At 36.4% G+C, this 23,005-nt stretch overlaps 1 protein-coding gene across 1 annotated transcript; it reads right to left on the reverse strand.

Moving 5' to 3' along the window:
* LOC139689363 (acyl-CoA-binding domain-containing protein 5-like) lies at positions 1-21,319 on the reverse strand. The gene is made up of 6 exons (XM_071586446.1): positions 21,233-21,319; positions 19,432-19,625; positions 16,696-17,034; positions 12,386-12,824; positions 7,034-7,200; positions 1-5,065 (listed from the first exon to the last, which is right to left on the reverse strand). Exons 1-6 carry the CDS (start codon positions 21,291-21,293, stop codon positions 4,913-4,915), a joined length of 1,353 nt encoding a protein of 450 aa, XP_071442547.1. The 5' UTR covers positions 21,294-21,319; the 3' UTR covers positions 1-4,912.
* Between the last annotated feature and the right edge of the window lie 1,686 nt (positions 21,320-23,005).

Raw genomic sequence — 23,005 nt, forward strand, 5'->3', positions numbered from 1 at the left:
TATTTATTTCAATGACAAATTACACCCAATATACATTATGTTTCATGATATATTATTCACTTTGATAAAATTTACCTGCAACAATCAACAATAACAAAGCAAAATGCTTAAATAAAAAAATATCACATTACTAACAGTATGCAAAATTACACAGTAATGGCTGCATCAATTGGTCTTCAATTAAAAACAAAAAAAACCAAAGGCCCACAATAATAAGTCGCACCAAGCAACTTCTCCATGCCGATTGGGATATGCCACGAGAGCAACTCCCATTGCTAGGCACCATACCAAATCTGCACCTCATCAAATTTCCGTTTCCCATCCTATTTTTTTTACTGCCCAGGTCTTTCTTTCTTTCATGCATTTCCCCACCCCCCGAGGAGTTTTTTTTAACACCTCACTCATGAGAATAACAGACATCAGGGTCACCAAGCCATCCAATGATAAGCTATTCCATATAGAAGATAAAACTGTTGTCACTTGAATATTCAATATTATCTGTGATGGCTCTGTATAAAATTTCCATGAATAAGAATTACAGACATCCATGATAAATAGAAACTTGATAAGACTGACCAACTTATTTTCCAAAATCATTCGCAAACAAATTTTTTTTTCCAAATCACCACATGAATACCACCTTCAAAAATTGAAAAAATCACAGTTCCAAACGGGTTAAAAGCACTAAAAAAAAGAGCCTGGCTCTAGATATAAATCTTAATCAGTAAACAAACAGCATATTAAACATTCGTATGACCCCCAAAATATTACATAATGAGAATATGCCCTGCTTTTTTTTCTGGGGATGAAATGGAAGGCATTCTTAATGAGAAAAATTTCTAACAGATTTGACCTGAATATATTTTTGATTTTGTGAATTCGAAATTGTCGGGAAAAAATTACTTAAAGCATGCCCTAACTCAAATAACTCTCACACAATAGCCATAGGTCAGATCTTGGAAGATGGTTAGCACAGAATTAGAATTTGCCAACTATATACATTTTCTATTCGATTCCAATATTTACTATACCCGAAAAGGTTGCAACAGGCACTGAGCCATGGACAATTTCAGCCGTTAGCCAAATCTCCAACCAACTTCTTTCAGCCTATGCGATGGCATATTGTGTCAGCTTATATGTAATTAACTATCAGAGGAATACAGAAGCAGGTGACACACACATCATGAGAAATTGCGTGGGTTTTAAGGTGAAATCACAACCTAGTTTACACTTATATAACACTGATAATCAACATATTTAAAATAAGAAACATTTAAAATGTCAAGTGAAGACGGAAAAGAGAGGTTGTCAACCTTTACAATATTAAGAGGTTGCACATCCGCTACAACCCAAATTTGTAATGTACAAAAATATAGCAATATAAGCAGAAACGAAATATACACACGAGAGAAATAAGGGCAAGATAGAAGAGCTTGAAGAAACCGATACATATACATATATATTTATTATACAAATGTAGCATTATACGATGACAGCATGAAAGGTTTTAATTACAATGTGACATTGGGCTAAACAATCCGACACAATTATCAATTATGGGGATGTGACGAATTTTACTTTAGAACTGAACATTGGACTTTTAAATATCACTCATACAATATATATATCACCACATTTTTTACAGATTTAAGGGGAATGAATTTATTCCACTGAAATTTAAACTAAGCCATCTCTTTATCACTCAACATTATGGCACGAAACACTGGATGAAATCCCTAGATGGAGGGTCTCTACTGACCAACACTAATCATGTAGTTGTAAGGAAATCGAATGAATTTAAAAGACATACTAAATGCAACCTCCAAAATTTCAGGTTTATTAAAAACTAAGAAATAATAGCACAAGGGTTTATGAGAGTACAAATTTCCAATTTTAATTGGCGAAAAAATTTATATATCAAGGATTAATGTGGACCTTTTAGAGGAGTAGTCTTTCTATAAAGATTAATATGTTTGAGAATTGCAAAATTTAAAGAAGAGATAAAGGAAATAAAATATTTCATTTCCAGCTAATAATTACTTGCTGGAGGATGAAAACTTAAAGAATGAGCAAATATTGGAAAAACTACAACATCATCCATATCCTCCATTGAATTTCACATTTTTACTCCTAAGGATTTGTAGAAAAACACAATTTAAACAGATAAAAAGTTGAAGATGCCTGAAAAGCCTACTGGTAAGGAAAATTTTATATTCTGACTAGTTATAGCAAGTCAGTTGAGAGAGACGACCCACTTGTCAACCAGTGACCTGCCTCTGCTATGGCACCAAAAGTTGAAACTTCAAGCAGGCACTAAAGCAATAGGCTGAATGCTTTTTTTCTCGGGGTAAAAAAACCCTTAATTGACAAGTTAAGATAGTAATTATCAGTAGAACCTTCCTAAAGCAAAAGCTGCACTGCAATGCCTTTTTTATACTGGAATTGCCAAAAAAAATGTGTGTAAAGCCATTGACATGATATCGAAACAAATTTAACTACTAACATAAACTGGATAATTCTCATTCTGGTATTTCCAATATGAGAATGACAGTTTGATCACTTTAGTACAGGCATCATTACCTAAAAAAGGGATCTATTTCATCCACAGTGTGTATCAGTAGGTAAGCAAAATACTAACTAACTACTTATGTTTACAGGAAATTTGAAATGGAATTGACAAACTAAGACCTATGGTTATAACAGATGGGAAAAATGCACCAACTTCCTTGAGAGAAAGTGCTCACCTAGAATTTCACTCAATTAATTCATTCAAACTCTAAATATTGTGTCTCATGATATTTATATCATAATATTTCCTCTTACAATGGCAGTAATCACAGCATATATTACAAGCCTTCCATTAGAGAGGAAGACTTTTTAATTCATGGCTTTCTACACTCTTAGTCACTCATTTAAAAATAAAAATTCACTGTTTTTTTTTGGAAATTTAAAAAAAATTACAATTTTACCCCTCTTAGCGACATTTTAAGTGTTGTAATTCCACATATTCCTTCATTCCATACATGAATTTGCCCAAAAAAGTTAAAATCATTTTCAAACTGTACGTGCTACTACTAATACCAGTGTTCATTGAGAACACCCAAGAGGGAAAAACCCTTACTATCAGCATCCTCAATATGAGTAATGAATGAAACCATAGGTGTACCAGCACGTGCATCCACTTTCAATGGAATGACTTTAACATTCAGTTGCCTGTCGCTCAAATGTCAAATGACACACCCTTTCTACGCTTCATTCTTGAAGGCACCATGTGCAGTGACAATGAATCATGGCTAACAACCTCCAAAACAAATGACTGGGTAAGTTTATTAATGTTTTGCAAGAAAAGTTTCTGGCAGTGTTCTGCTAACCAAAAAACTGGATGAAGTCTTTAGTCTGCAAGATGTCTCACAAACAAAAAAAATAAAAGAGATTGAATTCAGTCTAAGACCAATAGTTTCTATCATACTAAAAATACAGAAGCAACCAGGGAAGTAATAATCATAGCAGGAATGGTTCCTTCTTGTTCGTTTGGCAAATTTTTCTCTCGGCAAAAGAATTCCCAAAAGCACTCGTTCAGCAAATTTTAACAGAATGATTCATGAACAGAATAATTCGGAATACCTAATAGTTTGGTAATTTGTAGTTCTTGCCAAAGTTGAAATATGTCTTTCCTAAAGTTTCCCATTGAATGAAAAACCCAATTAAATTAGAATAACATTACAAAAATATTTTTAAAATATTTTTCCTCGAGCTTTAAAGGCCAGCCTCAACAAAAGACATAATAGATAATTCATCCGCATTAACTACCTCTATAAAAACCCTGGTTGATGTATCAACATGCATTACTACCTGCATATGTATATACTGGTACCTGTTTTAATTTCAAACAATCGATAGTTTCACTCTGTATACAAATTGTAGCAGATATGAGAACAGATACGACAACAATTTCGTAAAATGCCCAAGAATCAATTGCTCTGAATCAGAAGTTTACCAATTCTGCAATAATTAAATGCCTTCTTTAATTATCTGTATTTCATCAACTTTCCAAAGAATTTACAGTTAAATTTTTAGCTTAAAATTGAAAATACTTCCCAAATGAAAACCAGACTCCTTAAAAAAAGTATGCCCTTTTAAATAAATTTCGACAACCAACTTTTCTTCTCACTCTACCTCAACTACAAAGCATCTGACTAAATTACTCCACAGCCACATCAATATCATTTTTCTTGCCAAGAATTTGATCGCTGAATAAGTTAAGTGAAAACGGAGAATAATCACAAAGCAAATCACATACAGTGAGTCACTATTGGAATCAAAATATTGAAGCCAACATTGATATTCAGAATGCCAGCTTTCTCAAACTGCAATGTTTCGCTGCGATTGGTTTAATTATTTATGGATACTAGGAAGATTTGATGATAAAATGAATGGATTGTACATGGACATAATATGAGCAGAGAAAACTTGGGATGTCACAAGAATTATCTTATTAAATGTTTGGTAACAGTGGATTACAAATAAATTCCATCATATTAAGTTTGAATTTTGCCATGCGCTCTTAATATTTGAGGTTCCATGACAATTACATACATACACCTATTTACAGGTGGCTCTTTGCTTACAACACCTTCCCTGCAAGCAATATCCCCAGGAAACTTTTTAAAGGCATCTGTAAATTAAATTAAGGTGTCCAACTGTGACATACACAAAGCCTCTAATGTATCAAGGGAATATTAGTTGCATTTTACAGTGATTCCCCAGGGTAAACGAATTCATAAGTTTTAATGAAACCTACCATCACTTTCATTTCTCTTCCAGTAAGAAATGCTTTTCCCATAGATGTGATTTACTTCAAGGAACGGCAACCAAGCATGAGGTGGGATGACAAAAGGAATTGATGACAGCTTCAACGCAAATGAAGTCGTGACCGTGAGCGATTTCTTAAATATGAAACAAGGAAATGTACTGCAAAGGGCCAGAGAACGAGGAAAGCAGTTGTTTGAGGAGAGAGCTCTGGGAAGGGCCACCATACTGCACTGCTTCTCTGCGAACGTGAAACCTGGAATTACAGAGAAATCAATTCATTTGGAATATCACACCCTTCGGAAAAGGTGCCAAGGATTTCTCATACCAATAGTTCTGCGGGAATTCATTAGAAAACCCATTTATCTCATTCAAGAAATGGAAGAATCCTATTTTAACTAGAAACACCTTTTATAACAGGAACACAGGAACTTCCAATGCAAAAAGGATAATGCTACAAATTAATCACAGAAAGACAGCATTATAGTACCAGCTGAACTTAATGGAAAGCCAAGATAACTTGTTAAATGATCACACCATTCCAGGACATAGAGATATATATTATGACCATAGTTTTGATGTTACCGTAAACTTCAGGTGAATATTCGCCTAGCGAAGATAAATTAAAATTGAAATTATGGTCTTAATCAATCTTCTTGAAGTGAAATAGTGTGATCATATAAGAGGCTATCACATTCCCCTTCCACAACATCATACCTCAATCTACACGAAGGAATGTCAAGTCATTGAATTTTTTATCTAAACATTGAGATACACGAAAAAAAAACACCTAGAAACAAAGGCATCCAGGAGGAATGACGTAAGCACAAAAAACATCCTAGATTCATTCCAAAGAAACTGCGAGAGATGCCGCTACAGTAACTTTTAATGGAGTCATCCGCTAATGTGCATTTCAACGCACAGAGTTTCAATTTCAGAGTTTAAAGAGGACGCCTCGATAGCTTAAATGGTTAAAGCACTCGACCGGATATCGAGGGATCTGGGTTCGAATCCCAATCAAGGCAAATAATTTTTACACTCTGAAATTGTTGTATCATAGATTCATGCCTGAACGCATAATGGAGTAACTGATTGCTTCTACATGGAAAAGCATTTGAAAGACTTGACTTTTCATTGGAGCATTTGTATTGAAGTATCTGAACCATTTTTTATGGCAATGTATTTCCAAATTACCTATCTCTGAAAATGCTATTTGGAATGAATTTTGCAAAGTTTTATAATATGGCTTCCCGCGCTATGCAAGTTACTCTTGTTACAAACTGATAACATCATTGTTTCTTGAACAGTACTATGGAGATTCTTAATATCCCTGGATATCTGTAAAAATCAAAGTAGAACAAATTTCGTTCCCTTATAAGAATGCACAGTATATTTACTTGCTGCCAAGCCATATTCATTCACAAGATGTGGGGATCAGATGCTTTCCCCAAGACTACCCAGAGGTACCCCAGAAATTCCAATAACCAAAAAATATTACCAATTTCCTTTAAAATTGTTTCACCAAAACTCGTCATCAGGGATTTTGCCCAGGACTTTGTGGTCAGTAATTGAATGATCCACATACTTGGCTAAAAACACACTTCTGAATACTGCACATATGAAAAGAATTATAGTATTGACATTTCCATGCCCAAGAAAAAATATGCACTATTTTTTTTATCCTAATCCTAACTTTATATTTTAGATTGAAAAAAAGCAAAATAAAAATAAACCAAACTAAACACGAAACACAAAGAAGTGGCATTTAACCAAAACATCTGGGATCGAGATGGTGCGGGGGCTAACGTACTGGCTTCCCACCCAGAGGCCCGGGTTCAAATCCCAGCGGTGTTGAATATTTTTCAGAGTTATCTTGATCCCTACTTGAGGTGCTTTGTGGAGGGCACTTTGAGTGAGTACGCCTTCCGTCGGATGGGACGTTAAACTGTGGACCCCTTGGCGCCTTTCGTAAAGAGTAGGCTAATGCCGACGCCGGGTTTCCTCTCCACCCTTCATCCTTTCCTGTCCATCCCGTATGGCGCAAATGACCTCAGCAGTCGGTTGCCTCCCCTCAAAACTACTACTACCAAAACATCTAATACCAACATAAAATAACTTCAATTGGCATAAAGATACCAGATGTCAAACAAGGTTTAGACGACCCCATTAATTTAAAACATTCTTTTGCCAGGAAATTAATTAGATATTCAAATTTAACACTTACCACTCCATCAGCTGATCTCTGGTTTCTAGAAATGGTCACCCTTTCTATATTCCTAAGTTGTGACTTGATCATTTCCAGGTCACTCTGCAGGTCAAGCACCAGCTGCCTTACACTGCTAATATTATCTTCTTCTCTGGTAGCAACGGAATGCGGCCCATTTGAAGATACTGGAACATAAATTTCAATATTTTAGAACCTGTTTCATAACGTTTAGTTAAATTCAATCCTTAGTTGATGTGGAAGTTTACTTAATATGGAAATTACAGACTTGTCCAATTTTATAAACAATTAAGACTGCGTGTTAGTGAATGAGAACATTCTAACTGTGGTAACACCATATTTCAGTTACTAAGCCATTTAATGGTTGGTTTACAACTTAAATATTGTTATTAAAACTTAGTTTTGGCTTAACCGGAGATCAAAGTTAACTGAAGTCAAAAAAGATTACAAAATCTGACCTCTAAAAGTGTCTATTCGCAAGGAAACGTAAATATTTCAGTCACAAAAAAACTGGAACCAGCCCTATGTCCTGTGTATTTTGATATAAAAGGGAAAAGCTCACCATGACCATGCTGTACTAAGAGCTAACATGTACAGAATTAAATATTCTGGGTAGGAGTTCAAGATCCTTTCTCTGGCCCACCAAATATTTGGCAGGATGTGCAACAATCAGAAGATTAGGCAGCTTCTCTCTCTTTTAAACAATATTTTAATATTTAAAAGTACAATATGAGGGTGGTCTGAAAAGTTATTGGCCTTGCCCATAGATAGCATCATCACTTACACATGATTTTCCACTCTCATGTTGGCACAACTGTGAGTGGACGTCATGTAAAATTGCAAGCCATTCCATCCAATGGTTTGCTTTAGGAAGTTGTTTGAATAAGTTGTAACATGTTGTCAACCGAAATTCATTCTAGGATAGTATGTGTGTATGGGAACTTTCTGTTTCAATTTCCACCATGAAGAAATGGGCGGCTGAGTTTAAACATGGTCGTGAAAGTCACCAAGACAATCCACATGAAGTAGGTCCAAAAAGTGCTACCACACCAGAAATCATTGAAAAGGTGCATGATATGATTTTGGAAGATCAGTGTATGAATGTGTATGCAATTTGCTAATACTGAATGGATATCAAAAGAATGCATTGATTGCATTTTGCACGAGGAATCGCACATGATAAAATTTTTTGCCAGATGAATGCTGCATGTACTCACTGTGGATCAAAATCACATTCAGATGACACTTTCTAAACGGTGCTTGTTATTCTCAATTGAAAAAATTTGATTTCCCGCATCGATGGATAAAACATGGATTCGCCACTACACAGCAATTCATATTCAATCAATCAATATCAATCAAAATAACAATTCATACAGTAGATAGAGACCAGTTCTTCAGCTTCAAAGAAGGCAAACGTGGTGCCATCCACAAGGAAAGGTCACAGCATCAGTTTTTTGATAAGTGAAAGGAAATCTGAAGATCAAATAACTTAAAAAATAAAAGGTAAAACAAAAACTTGGAATACTATTCAAACAAAACTTGAGGCAAAAATTCCTGAAAGCAGACCCGACTAGCAGAGTAAAAACAATCCCATCAGGAAAATACATCCCTCATTTGGCTCCCTCAGACTTTGACCTCTTCTGAAATCTCAAAAGTGTCCTTGATGGTCAACGTATTTCATCCAATCAGAAGGGATTATGGCTGTAGACTAGCACTTTACAGCACTTTCAGAATAACACTACAGAGACAAGATAGTGACACTGGAATACCCATTGTACGAAATGTATAAATATTAAAAGTGACTATGTTGAAAAAAAAAGTTTTTGAAAACCTCAATTAAGATTTTCATCAGGCCGAAAACTTCTCAGATCACCCTTGTAGCTAAATGATCCATCCAGGCAGTGTCTATGCCCATGTATGTATCATGAAGCATCACAGATACATGGCTGCTATTGCACAACAGATACAAAGCCCTCAATAAGTATAACTTAAGGGAAATTAGGTATGAGGTGGGCATTCATGAAATCAAAGAGGCCAAAAATTCAACTTAAGCACTTGAATCTTTTGAAATAAAAATTGAAGTCCTCTCTTTCCCTCTTCAGTGATTGAAATAAAATGTACTTTCTCTATTTAGACTATTGAATTATCAAATAAAGTCAATCTATTTAGACTATTGAATTATCAAATAAACTCAATCTTTCCCATTTCAAATAATGGGATGTTCAAAAATGGGATCTTCAATAACAGGGGATGTGGTAATCCAGGGGTGGTGTTGGACTATTGACTGAAGGGTACACATTTGATTCCCAGGGTGATTTTTCAGGGGAACTTTTTATTTATTAAAATAGCTTTTATTAAGGCAAGATGGGGGAAGCTAATTCAATGACACCACCAGAACTTCCTGGGAAACCACAGGTGGCACAGGGAAAGGATCTAGCCCCCCGCCCAGTTGTGTTGATTTCACATGCCGTTGTGTTTAGTACTGAAAGAACTCTACTGACACCTGCCAAACTGAACTTAAGTTTAATTACTGTGTTTTAAGTTTTTTTTAAATCTTCAATCAAGAGTCTTAATGTGTTGTCATACACCTCTAACTATTATGTAATCATCAGGAACTTTGGAAAAAAGTCATCAGTCCAATGCAACCGGAAAAGAGAAAACCCAAGAAGAATGCAGAGGTCAACTAAGTTTCAGTCTTCCTAAACTGTCACTTTGAATTGCAGTCAATATTAATCAATTCTAAAAGCACTACAAATTTGTTCCAATAGAAAATTTTGTCTCATATTGCCATGTGTTATAGTTTTCATCTCCAATGCTAAACATGATTAGAGGGATTACAAGACATTGTGGGAGATGCGGTGACAGCAACTGTTTGACAGAGTCATCCGCTAATATGCATTACAATACAACAATTGCAGAGGGGAAAATCATTCCTGTCAAGGCAAATGATTTCTAAACTCTGCAATTGCTGCATTGTAATGATAAGAGGGGATCGGGATGGTTCAGTGTGACTAACCTATTGGCTTCCCACCCTGAGGGCTCAGGTTGGAATCCCAGTGCTGACAAACATTATTCAGTCGTGTCCCGATCCCAACTTGAGGTGCTTTGTGGAGGGAACTTTGAGTGGGTATGCTGTCGGTTGGATGGGATGTTAAGCTGGTGCCCCTTGGTGCCTTTTGTTAAGAGTAAGCTAATACCAACACCGGGTTTCTAACCACCCTTCATCCATTCCTGCCCATCCCCAATGGTGCAAATGACCTCAGTTGTTGGCCACTTCCCCCAAAAACTACAACTACATGATAAGAATCAGCTTACAATTATTTCAAATTATTCAACTTTTTTTTGACACTCCATAGCAAAATCAAAATCACTACTTTGCATCCAGTCAAACGTTTCAAATACTTAGCAAAACAATATTAAGTTTCGCTGTTATTTATGTTAAATCCATCATCGTGGTATATTGTTCTTCAAATTTAACAATTACAAGCATTTATGTACTCCAAGGCTCTTAATGTTTGGTACCAGCACCATCAACTTCTCTGTAGCTTACAATGACATTTCCTCTTGTTTACTAATTGAAATTTCATTCTCAGCAATACACAATACATAGAAACATATTTAGAAACTTAAAAGAAGGAAAAGTTGAAAAAAAAAGTTCCCGCGATGAACACCGAGGGACAAGTACCTTGGACAAATTAAGAAGAATGTAATAAAAGCAAAGCTATCAGAGGGTGAAAGGGAATCACTGTTGAAGAGAGAATGGATGGCTACAGTACACAAATCTTGGGATTGAAATACTGATGATAATATATATGTATTCCGTTAGAACATTAATTTTTTGATTAATCCATGATTAATTAATACTCTCAATCAACACTGGGGACTGCACATAACTTTTAATAAATTGATGGCATGATTACGGCTGGGTGCTTTGTGGCTGACAGAAATATAAAACAGAAAAAGAACAGTAATAATATCAATGAAAATCAACCATAATAACTACAATACTGGAAAAACTACAATCACATACAAAGCAAGCTTATTTTACAAAGCTTTCCTGTACCTTCACCACACCAATAGGGCCTTTATTTATGCCCAGGCTATGAATTCTGATTAAATGATTATTATTTACTTTTTTCTTTCAATATTCAGTAAAAGTTTTAACAATTTAGGTGCAATTATGTTTTTCCTGTTCATGATCCTGGCCACAATTCTAGTTTTTTTTTAAAGATGTGCATGCATATGGATGAATTAATGAGTTACCAGAGCATGAACATTTCAATATATTTTACATCAAGCTATTTTATGGTCAAGAAAGAATCTTAATAATTCCAAAATTACTAATGCCATAGAGTTTTACTTCCCAACTTCATTAATTCAACTGCCTGTATTCTTCCAAGTCCCGCACAAGATTTAATCACTCAAGATATACAAAAATATGTGTGTGTATACGTACTCACTCTCATTTATTACATACTACTTGAAATGCCATAAATGTACTTAGAGAAAAACCTATTTCCATGAAACTCAATAGCAAGCAAGTGAATGAAAAGAATTCATAGCAATATAAAAATTAACAACTTTGCTGTGTGTAACCTGTACTAACATTGACTATGAATAACTCTCTCATCAATTCTGATCTATCTATTGCAGAAGCAAAATCAATGACACCTTAGGGAAGTAAACAGGCTGACATATATGAAAAAATTAGTTTTAATATTGCCAATTCATTTAAAAAAACATTTCCAAATCTATGCTGACAACTCTTTGAGTCAAATGCATAATATATTGGCATATAAATATTGGGATACTTTCATTACTAACTGACATCCTATTCAAAATTGGGTTCATCATGTACATTAATTAATTCCATTTCATGCCGTATGACCATTAAGTCTTAAACAATTATAATATGTGGGACACACATTTCCATGAAAAAAAATCAAAGCAAGAAAAAAAAGTTTTGGTTATCTAACAAAGGTTTTCTTTCAAAGGTTTCCATAGCATGGATGAAATGAGCCCAGCATGCTTCCCAGGTTTTCACTGTGATTTTTTTCATTGGACTGACAAATGTTTCACCAGCTGAAATGCTGGCAACTCATGAGTCATGATGCATAATATAGTCCCATATAAACATACTGACCACATTTTTGCCAGCTGAAACGCTGGTGAAACTGTTGTCCAATGTTTAAAAAACCAGCATTTCAGCTAGCGAAAACGTTGCCAGTATGTTTTTTTAGTAAAAAGAAACATGGTGAGAACCAAAAAAGCATGCACAGCTGAATCCTACCACAATTTAGAAACAAATTTCTGAGAGACTTGACAAAATAATCAAATCAAGGGACTTACCTACAACACGAGAATTATTTTGTACTCCACCATTCCTTGTTGAATCTGACGCATAGCCATTCAGATGTGCATCATTCCGACCACCAACTAAATCACCATGAGCTCCATTGACCGGCTTTTCTTCACCATACGCTTGGTATACACTTTTATCCACTGGTTTTGAATAACTCATGACACTATAATTTTTCGAATATGAAGTACGTTTTTCAGTTCCATTTTGTATGGGTACATGGGATCCGTTGACTTCGCTACCGGGAGCATGAGAAATCAAACCCTGGTTTCCGATGGTGTCACAATGGTTGTGATTTGCATCAAGCTCTTTCTCAATTATCTCAGACTTTTGAGTTGCCTGCACAGGATTGCCATGGGGGATGTTACGCTTGTTATTCTCTATTCCGTTTGCTGTTCCATTAACGACTGTCTGAGACCCTGCTCCATCCTGGAAGAATAAACAAAATTAACATCATTAACAATTACTCATCAGTGAAAACCATTTAACATTGTAAAAACACAATGGACATTAGGGAAGATAAAAGGATATTACAATTATACATAAATTTGACAAGCAATGAACAAGGGATCATTCACAAAGATGGCCTTATTTCAAGTTTCTGTTCAACACTTTATCGGCATGCAACTAATTTTCTAGCATGCTTCCGGACAAAATAACTCTAGAGAAAAATCACACAAAATAATTTGGAGTGTCCTTATTGTAATAATTGTAATCTTTGATGTTGTAAAGTCTTGAAACATTAAAAAGTCTAGAGAATAAAAATTCAGTAGCAAATTTAAACTAACTTTTTATATTAGCATAGTGTTACCATTGTCATCTTACTTGCAACCATTGCAGCAAAAGCCTTTTGTTAATAATAAAATTGCCATCACACTATGCAGATTTAGTTTCATACAATGTGTAGGGAAACATCGCTGGCCTCCGAATGGTATTCCAACAAGCCCACAATGGAGCCATTCTGCATGACAAAGTGAACAGAAGCTTGACTTGTCCAACATTCATTATAGTAGACATGTTTACCAGTTATTCAATGGATTGAGACTTGGAGCGATGAAGAGTTGGACTACTGACCAGGAGGTACAGGTTTGATTCCCGGGCAAGCCTAACTGGGCACCCTCAGCTACACCCACCCAAGCTGTGTGATATTTCTGGTACCAGATCTTCCTTTGAAACCATAGCCAGGACAGGGAAAGGAACTGGCCCCCCTAACCTGATGTGTAAATTTTCACATGCAATCAGGCTTAGTACTGGGTGAACTCTACCATCACCTACCAACCCGAACTTAGGAGAATATACCTTCCATTTGAAATAGTTTCCAGGTGTATTAATAGCTATTTTCCACAAGATACATAATTTCAAGTAATGGCAGAAATAATGGTCAAAGAAAGTGAGAGTGACAGCTGACAAACTTCCGATGTGCTCCCCTTCCTCTCTACCACTAAAAATAGGAACAATTATTACAGAAGTAGTACTATGCAAAAATATCATCAGCCATGGCTTCCTAACCATCATAGAAAATATTGTGTCAGTAAAGCCTAAGTAACAAAGTTCTCTCTTTTAGATTTTCATTTATTTCCTCAACACAACTCCATAAAGGTCCCACATAACCTATTCTCAAATTTACTTATAACTGATTTTTCTGTAATTCATTCATAGTGATATTTATTTTATGAAATCCTTAGGAGGAGGGAGTACAGAGTAGTAGGCATATTATAAGACTTTCACCAGTCAAATAAGAGTTAACAGACAGCAGAACTTAATGACAGGCAGCTTAGGTAAGAATGTAAGAAAAGACTAGCATAAAGAAATATGCAGGGTAATTTTACATGGCTCAGAAACTTTATTGATGAGGTAAGAGGATTATTGTAGATTTGAGGCCAAGGAGAGATGTGGATATTGAGAATATTGGAGAAAATAAAATGGACAGAAAGGAAAGCTAACAAAGTTTTAGCCATAGTAAGGGAAAAGAGACAGTTGTTGGAAAAAATGTCAAAGAAGAAAGAACAGGTGAATGCCGGAGGTTGTATTGAGAGACAATCGGATGCTGAAGATGGTTATACATGTAAAAGGGAGAATGATGGATATGCATGGTAGAGGGAGGAAAAGATTGGGCATTTTGGATGGAAATAAGGGAAGCAGAAACTATGCAGAGCTAAACAAGGAGTTATTGTAATATATAGCATAGGTTTAAAGGATAGTGTGTGTCATGTTAGTTAGGGCTTAGGAGTACAGTAATATGGGGTGCTCGGGTCCATTAAAAATCTACCCTAAGGCAGCACACCACTTCTATGGCATCGTGGTGGTAGTTTGTAATGAAGGACAGGATGACAAAGGAAGGGAAGGATAAAGGAGAGAGTTGACATAAAGATTGTTACCTTCCTGCTTTTCTGATGGTTCTAGAATTCATGCACCTATCCCCCATACAAAAAAGACCTACCCTTTGGCAGAGTGGAGGATGGGTCAGCTTAGATTTTCATTGCGCACATATTTTTAAACTATACCACTGTCCAGCATCATAGATATACCAGAGAAACATTTAAGTCATAATGGGTTAACCTTTCTAATGCGGTAGTCAGATTTGACTGCCTAAGCATGGAATCACAAAAATATCAACTCAATGAACCTGACGGTTGGTTGGATATGAGAAAGTGGAGGTCACCTAATATTAAACCCCTGTGGTGTTTGAGTTCAAGCATTAACAGAGTAATGATGGGGATTAATTTCTTATTCCCAGGGTGCCTGAGGTTACCCAGGAAGATCTAGTACCTGATAAATCACACAGCTTGGGCGAAGCTGATGGTGCCCTGAGGCATCACAACCAGAATTGAACCTGGTCTCTCCAGTCAAAAGTTTAATGCTCTACTCACTGGATTATCACTCCTTGAGATGACACCAAGGTCATCAAAAAATATTTTTTGTTAACTCTGACCAATCTTACCAGAATTCTTCAATGTTTTGTTATGGTTGGCAGGTAATGCTTTCCTGCCAACTTATCCTTAAATAGTTATCCTAATAAATCACAAAAAATACTTCAGCAACTCAAGGATTTGTTGCTTGGGGTTCAAACATACCTGTACTTAAAGAGTTCACCTAACCTCAATGAAATTCACTTACAATTTATTATTACATGTAAAAAATTAACTATTATTATCTACCAAAATAATAGTAACATTGCATAAAAATTACTCACTATCATCTATTTCTAAAAAAAAAGGTTTACTTAAAACTCAAGTTGAAGCAATTTCATATTCAGCATTAAAACAGAAGCCTTTGCTGGTCAATTCAAATGCCATTGGGCATTAGGGAGGAGGAGGACATGATTACCGGTTGGATTGCACTGCACAAGGCAGAAATTAATACTGCAACCATTGGTTGGAAGGTCACTTGGAACCCATGGAATGGGAATGGCGGGCAATGAGGAGGCAGTAGTTGGCTGCCTATGGTCCAAGGTTAAGAATCTGATTTATCCAAACCTTGAGAAAAGAGGGGAGAAGAGGATGTTGAATTGTGGTGAGTGGGATGGATACAAGTGTCATTGATAACATGTTGTCCTTGTCTTTGATCAGTCACAACACTTTCAGTGTTTAATACACAGTTTTTGCTACAAACATTTTTTACGGGGCACTTTTATATACTTTAACCTCACATTCATATTTCCAAAAACTGAAGGCCATGGAGTGCCAATTTTACAATCCTCAACCCCCCATTCCATGATGCAAATGTCCAGTCAAATCTCAATAGTTTCAGCCTCAACTTTGTGGAAGTTCATTTTAATAAATGAAAAAGAAAAACTTTGTTCCAATCCACCACTTTATTTCAGGTACGACTAGTTTCAACGGGGTGGGGAGTTATGGGAAGAAGGGAGGAGGGGGGGAGTTATGGGAAGAAAGGGTGGGGGAGTTATGGGAAGAGGGGAGGAGGGGGGTGCCCCCTCTTCCCATAACTCCCCCACCCTTCCTTGAAGAGGGTATATATACAATGATTGTGACTTTAAACTTTGTACCTGAGGATGACGCCGTAGCGTCGAAACTAGTCGTACCTGAAATAAAGTGGTGGATTGGAACAAAGTTTTTCTTTTTCATTTATGTCCAGTCAAATATTATACTTCTGCCAATAATACATAACAAGTGCCTTGGACCATAAATACCATACACATATTATAGGTATCCCTGCACATGATTCTCACACATTTAGCGGCTTGGGATTTTTGGGTTTCCATGTTAAGAATGGGTTTTCTGTTAAGAAGGTGCAAACGCCTTGCCAGAGCTAATTGTCAACAATGGTGACCACCACTGACCTCAATCGTGTCTATGAACTCATCCTCTTCGTCCTCGGTCTCTCGGTCTGAAGATGACATAGGGGGCTGCGGAGATGGAGAGTACAAGGAACTCGCTGGGCTGGTCTCGAGGCTGGAGCTGAACCTAGCTGCCAGGGTTGCGGCGCTGGGTGCGGATGAGGCAAGATTGGTGGGGGATGAAGGCCTCAGGGGGCTCGATTCACCACTGCCCCCAACCACCCTCTCCACAATGCTCCCCACGAGAAGATTCAAGTCTTCGGCAGGAACCTTCTCGTAGAATGAATCTAAACTCTCCAGGAACTGGGCCACATTTTCTGTGTATGACATCGTCTCAACTATCTGCTCGGGAGATGAAAAAAAAAACCACACAGTTAAGATCAGCCCCTTGCGTATGATATCTCAGGTGGTGGAGGGGGGAGGAGGAAGGAGAGGACACCCAACGGCATAAAAAGTCACCTTAACTTACAGAAAACATTGTCAATTATATGCATTTAAATGTTATTGGGATGAGATTTGTTGTTTAAACCCTACTTTTACGTTTTGACAATTCTTTAGAAACAGTTATATTCAAATAGGAGTTAACACAACTAGAGCAGATGGAAGTTTATCTATCAGCAAAATGTTTCAGACCCAAATGGTCCAATTAGTATGGACATTGGAAGAATAATTGTGTTTGGCAAAGAACCGAATCACAAGGAGTAGGGAATTTACAGCAGGGACATTGAGTAATGATGTTAAGAAGCAGCCCATGAAAATATCGATAAGGAGAATGGTTTTGTATAGTGCTGAAACATTTTCATTAAAGCATGACGATAGGTAGAGATTGGAGGGTTTTGAAACATGGGTGTGGAGAAAGAATGGAAAGGTGAAATGAATTGAAAGAAAAACAAATGAGTAAAAGCTATTCATGGTGGGGGAGGGGGATAGGGAATTCTTGGGAGAAATACAAAGGAGGCAGGATGTAGGGCGTTTTGATTTTTGATGCAGAAAATTGAAAGTTGTGAGAAATAGAGGAGAGAGCGTTGGGCAAGCAAAGGTGTAGAAAAGGATAACCATCTTGGATGGAATAACGGGAGGAAGGAAGTATTCAGGATTGAAGAGAGAGAGGTTAGAGGGTAGTGTTATGTTAAGAGGGGCAAAGAAATGTATTGTTGCAACATTGTATAGCCTGTGTCCACCTAACCGTGAGTTAACCAGTAAAATACTTTGATAACAAAACATTGCAGTGCCTGTCTTCAATTTACGCATTAAAAATAACTGCTAATGAATAAATTGAGTTCAGAAATATACAATAAAAATTGACGTATTAATATATTAGCCCCTCGGTAACCTTTAATGGAAATCTATACCAAACTTTAAGTGAAGAACAATCATCACCAAAATAAACAAGACAAAGGTTGGTTCTAACTGGTAAGGGTATTGACCACCCCAAATTAAGTTGAAAGACAAGTGAAATCCACAGATTAGCGGAGTGATAAGGGAGGGGGGGGGCCTTTTTTTCTCAACCCATCTGCGGTTTCCCATGAACTTCTGGTATTCCATTAATCTTACTACTTCATTTTCCTGATCGATTATGATCTCATAAAAACTTCATAATAAAAACAATGGAAGAAAATCAAGTGTCCATCATTTACACAATTCCAAATGTGTGGTGAAAACTTTCTTTCCAACTCTGAAAATATTTATGATTATATTCCTAATTTATGCTACTTTTATTCATAAAAATATTGATCATGGGAGAAGAGCATATTATGCAATCCAAACACATAATTCTGCCAGAATATCATAATCAATTCATTTAGTCAGGACTAAAACAATTTTAAAGAGAGAGCATTCTCTTCCCATTTCATCAGGCTTGATAGATTGATCTCCAACCGAAACTTCAAAGCTAAACATAATTAAACAACTATGTTAATGGTAGATTGGCTCGCAATTTCTATATAAGATGGCAGGAATGGATTCAATTTTTTTTTATTCACCTGGTATTTAGCTTCTACAAAAGAACTTAACCATCACAGCAAAAATCTTCTTTTTCCATATCACAACAAGCTTATCAATAGCAGGATGGAAAATCCTAACTCCTTCTGCATTAACTAACATTGACAATTAATGATAGCTTTAAGCCCCACCAAGTAGACAAAAATCCAAACACATCTCTCCATAGAAACCTCCAGCAATATGAAAGTCAGGCACCTTAAGGAGTCGTAATAATTAACTGCATTTACTTGTTTAACAGAATTTTATTTGGCATAGGCAGCCGGATATTACTTATTGACACTTAAACTCAAATGGCGGTATATAATGGATTAGGTTGCAACATGGCTGGTATAGATTATGGCCATGATAAAAATATATAAGAAAACAGTGGTGGCGACCCATGAACTATTAGGGCAAGAAAGCTATATTCTATAGCCTATATTTATCACGAAAGGACTACCTAAACCGATAAACTGTTTACGAGTACAATCCCATGCATTTCAAACAGAAAAGTAATATTCTATTAAGCTATTGATGACACCCAATACACTGAACTTAATACAAGGGTCACCGACAAAAAGTATAGAATTCTGTAAACACCTAACAGCATAGGAGTATGTATTTATGAAACAGTGATTTACGCCCAAGGGTTAATTTCTTCGCCAAATAATTATAAAGTTTTGTGACATAAAACCACATATTCACATTGATCTAAAGCACTAAGAATTCATGCATTTCAGTAGTACATATATGGCCTGCCTTTTTTAACTCCTCGACGTAATTATCCATTGCTTCCTCCCGAGGCATATTTCCAAGTCGATTCCATGCATCCCATTTGGCCTTTTTTATCATCTCCCAAAACGCAGGGCGAGCACCTTTACATGGGCCTTCAGTAGCTTGCTTGTAGTACGCATAGAAGCGTAGCATAAGGTCTGGTGAAGGCTGGTAGCTTCCTAAACATCACAAAAATCACATTTTTAAGGCAAAGAAAAATCTACAAAAATACACTCACTCAATTACAAAATAATAAATGTGAAGTGATTTAGGTACACTTTCGATTTCCAAACGCAAACGTGATTCTAGAAAAAAATCCAAACCATGGTTTTCTTTCTGCTATCAACGAGTAACTACACAAAATCGATAAAATCTTAAGCACTTAGAAAATTTCGCGCTAATATTATTCATCACGAAACGCACACACCCAAATGAACTCTAAACTCACAAAGTCTCTCTCGAATTTTATGTTAGATAGGTGGAACAACCGACATCAAACTCATTTTCGTGTAGTTAAGGGATGTTTCATAGAACTAGTATATGTAATTTTAAGAATTGAATACACGCACGGAGAACTTTGAAAAGTAACATCATTACATTTGGACCAAGGTACTATAATCACACAAAAATATTTTGTAACAGGTTTTTTAAAAGGCTATTCCCCAAGGTCGAACAAACAAAAAAATAAAAAAACTCACCATGCAAGTAAATCTGAAAATGTACCGCTAAACACACATCTTATTTTACCGGACATCTTACAGAGAAACTATGCCATAAAATTTGCCATTTACATGATCGTTAAATCAACTCATTGCATTCCGTACACGACGAATCGTTTTGCACGAAAAATTGAAATAGATTGAGGTTATAAAAGAAGCAAATGGTGTGGTGCAATAATCTCGGAAAACAGATGACCATGGAACATTTTAATCTAAGTTTCATGATCAACTTGAATGCAGAGAAAATATTCAAGAGCGATAAATTCACTTTCTGCTGATTTGACACAAGCTGCTATATCTTGAGAATATCTCTCATTATACACCATCGTTAAGGAGATTTAAATGCACCAGTGTGCACCAGTATCCTTTCAAACACATTTTATGTATGCTATCCGAGCACGTCAACCAATGCAGTACCCATAAAGTGCATCTTTGCACAGGGCAGAGCATCGCGACGTCAGTGCCGAAAGAGAGCAAGGTACCAAAGGTACTTTTACACTCAGAAAGGCATTAATCTCTCCAATATATACAAAATAATACGAAATATTCCGATTAATGATATTTCAATGGAATATACATCTCCCAAAGTATATACAACTTGAACACAAATCACCATCTCAATCGAAGCACTTGAATACACATTCATGATAAAACACACGAATAAGCAGGCCCTATCAACACAGTGCAGTAGAAATGACATCCAATTCGTAAAATCCATGAATCCGCATTCGACGACGTTATATCATAACATTTTGCAGGGCTAAGCACAGCAGGGAAAGTAATAGGCAAAAAAATGGGTCACTAGGCGGTCCTGACCATAACACACGATTCACACAGTTCCACTCGAAACGATTAGCATATCACACTCTGTAATAATGGGATTCTTCTCTCATCAACACGAATATTCTAAATACGATGTTATGAACACAGCTCTTCACATCCTTGTTAATTGCTATGGACACATTCACATGATTGGTTTCACTTTCATTTTCACCGACAACACGGTCCCTGTACAAACAGCAAAACGAAAGCTGCTTTATTTTACAGAAAAAATGCACCAAACTCACCATTCTTAGGTAGGCTTCTAATAACATTAACAGCCGCACGAAACTTTTCCTCCGTCGTCATCCTTGTCGGACTACCCCAACGGTCGTGCGCCGTGGGCTCTTATGAGCTTCGCTTATGAGAGAGAACAAACGAGAACTGAAGCGCGTGCTGCGGCCGGAGTGTTCAACTTGCAAGTCAGCCTTGCTTCTTCCACTCTCGAGTCTTTCTCAACGTTGGAACTCCTTTCACCGTAACACTCTACCTAATTTCACTAAGCGCTATGAACTGAGTGATTTCCCTTTCATTTAGACCGTGCTCCATCGTCAGCTTGATGAATCACAGGTAATAATTGACAAAATAGTACCGGCTTTCAACACCAACAATTTTGGACGTGAGTGCCGGAGCAACGTAAATATTTGGCTCGATAAAGCTAATATGTTATCCATGCATTTACTTAAGCATAACAAGGTTTACTTGTTCTTTATGGTTCCGTCAACTTTATAACAGATGTGAAATTTTAATTTCATTATTGTAAGTGCAAGTGTGGTCATTCATGCGTCATGTTATTTATCAGCCGAGAAAGAAGGTAAGAGGCCGTGGCAGAATGCATTTTAAAAGACCCCTTTAGCCAACCAGCTACGTTGGTAATGCCACATGTAGGTATAGCTGATTCATACATAGGACAAGCCCTCCCCGCCCCAGATGCCTTCGATAGTTGTTTTATTCGGTTACAATAAATTGTTTCAAATCAAAAAATACCTAAATTTTATTACATTTTATTTTCAAAAAACCGTTACTTTTGAAATGTTGCTAATGCTATTCTTCTCCTCCTTGTCTTAATGGTATTCTCCCCCCCCCCCTGCATACACTTCAATTACAAATAATTTTCTTAACAAACATAATAATAGATTTCACGAGTAATTAATTTAGCTTAAGGTTCCCTCGTTCTAAATAAAGTAGTATTTTTGGCATGAGAGGTCAACTCCCGACCTAGTTACGTGGCTTATGTTTAATTGATCGTATCAGAAATGTGGAAATTCTCCACTCTAAAAATAATTTGCCCTTGCATTGGGTTTTTTCAAAATTATATGATTATAAATGGTCAGATCTTGTATTATTATTTCATATCCCACTTTGCTACAACCTCCTGGGCAAGGCAATTTGAATCTTACTGAAATGATCCACGCTCGCTGTCGTGAAAGGTTGTTATGTCTTTTGGGGTTCCATATTTTCCAAAAATAAAGATTTAGAAAAGGAGTTTGTAAGCTTCTTTTATTGTTATCCGAAAAAGCCATTTACTTTCAAAACCGCCAGCTACTATCAAAGTATGGACATTTTCCGAATATTTTAAAATGTCTTGTATTTAGAATTATGATGTGTGATAGGTGTCAAAGTAGGTAATCACCTATTTATCGGATTTTCCATGGAAAATTATTTTCGCTTGGGGTTCATTAATCAAGGTTGAGCTGAAAGTTAAACATTGTGTGTTGATGCAAACATTGAGAGCATTGACTGTGATAAAAGATCAATAAATTGGTAATGACTTGAAATATCTGCTCATCCTTGCTGGGTGAATGTTATGAGGTTCTTACCTGTAAACTAGTTTTATGAAAATAGCATACGAGATGTTTCTTCGAATAGTAATCCTCCTGAGCCCCGCTCACCTGAAACTTAAAGTCTCACGTAGTACTTTTAGTCATAAATTATTTACACTAAACGGAATGGGTAATAAAATTCATAAGGTATACAATATATCTTACTGAGCAAATAGTATTCAGTTGCAATCGTAAATA

This window comes from Hetaerina americana, unplaced genomic scaffold (assembly GCF_022747635.1).
Source record: "Hetaerina americana unplaced genomic scaffold, ioHetAmer1.1.p SCAF_1, whole genome shotgun sequence".
NCBI classification, from domain to species: domain Eukaryota; kingdom Metazoa; phylum Arthropoda; class Insecta; order Odonata; family Calopterygidae; genus Hetaerina; species Hetaerina americana.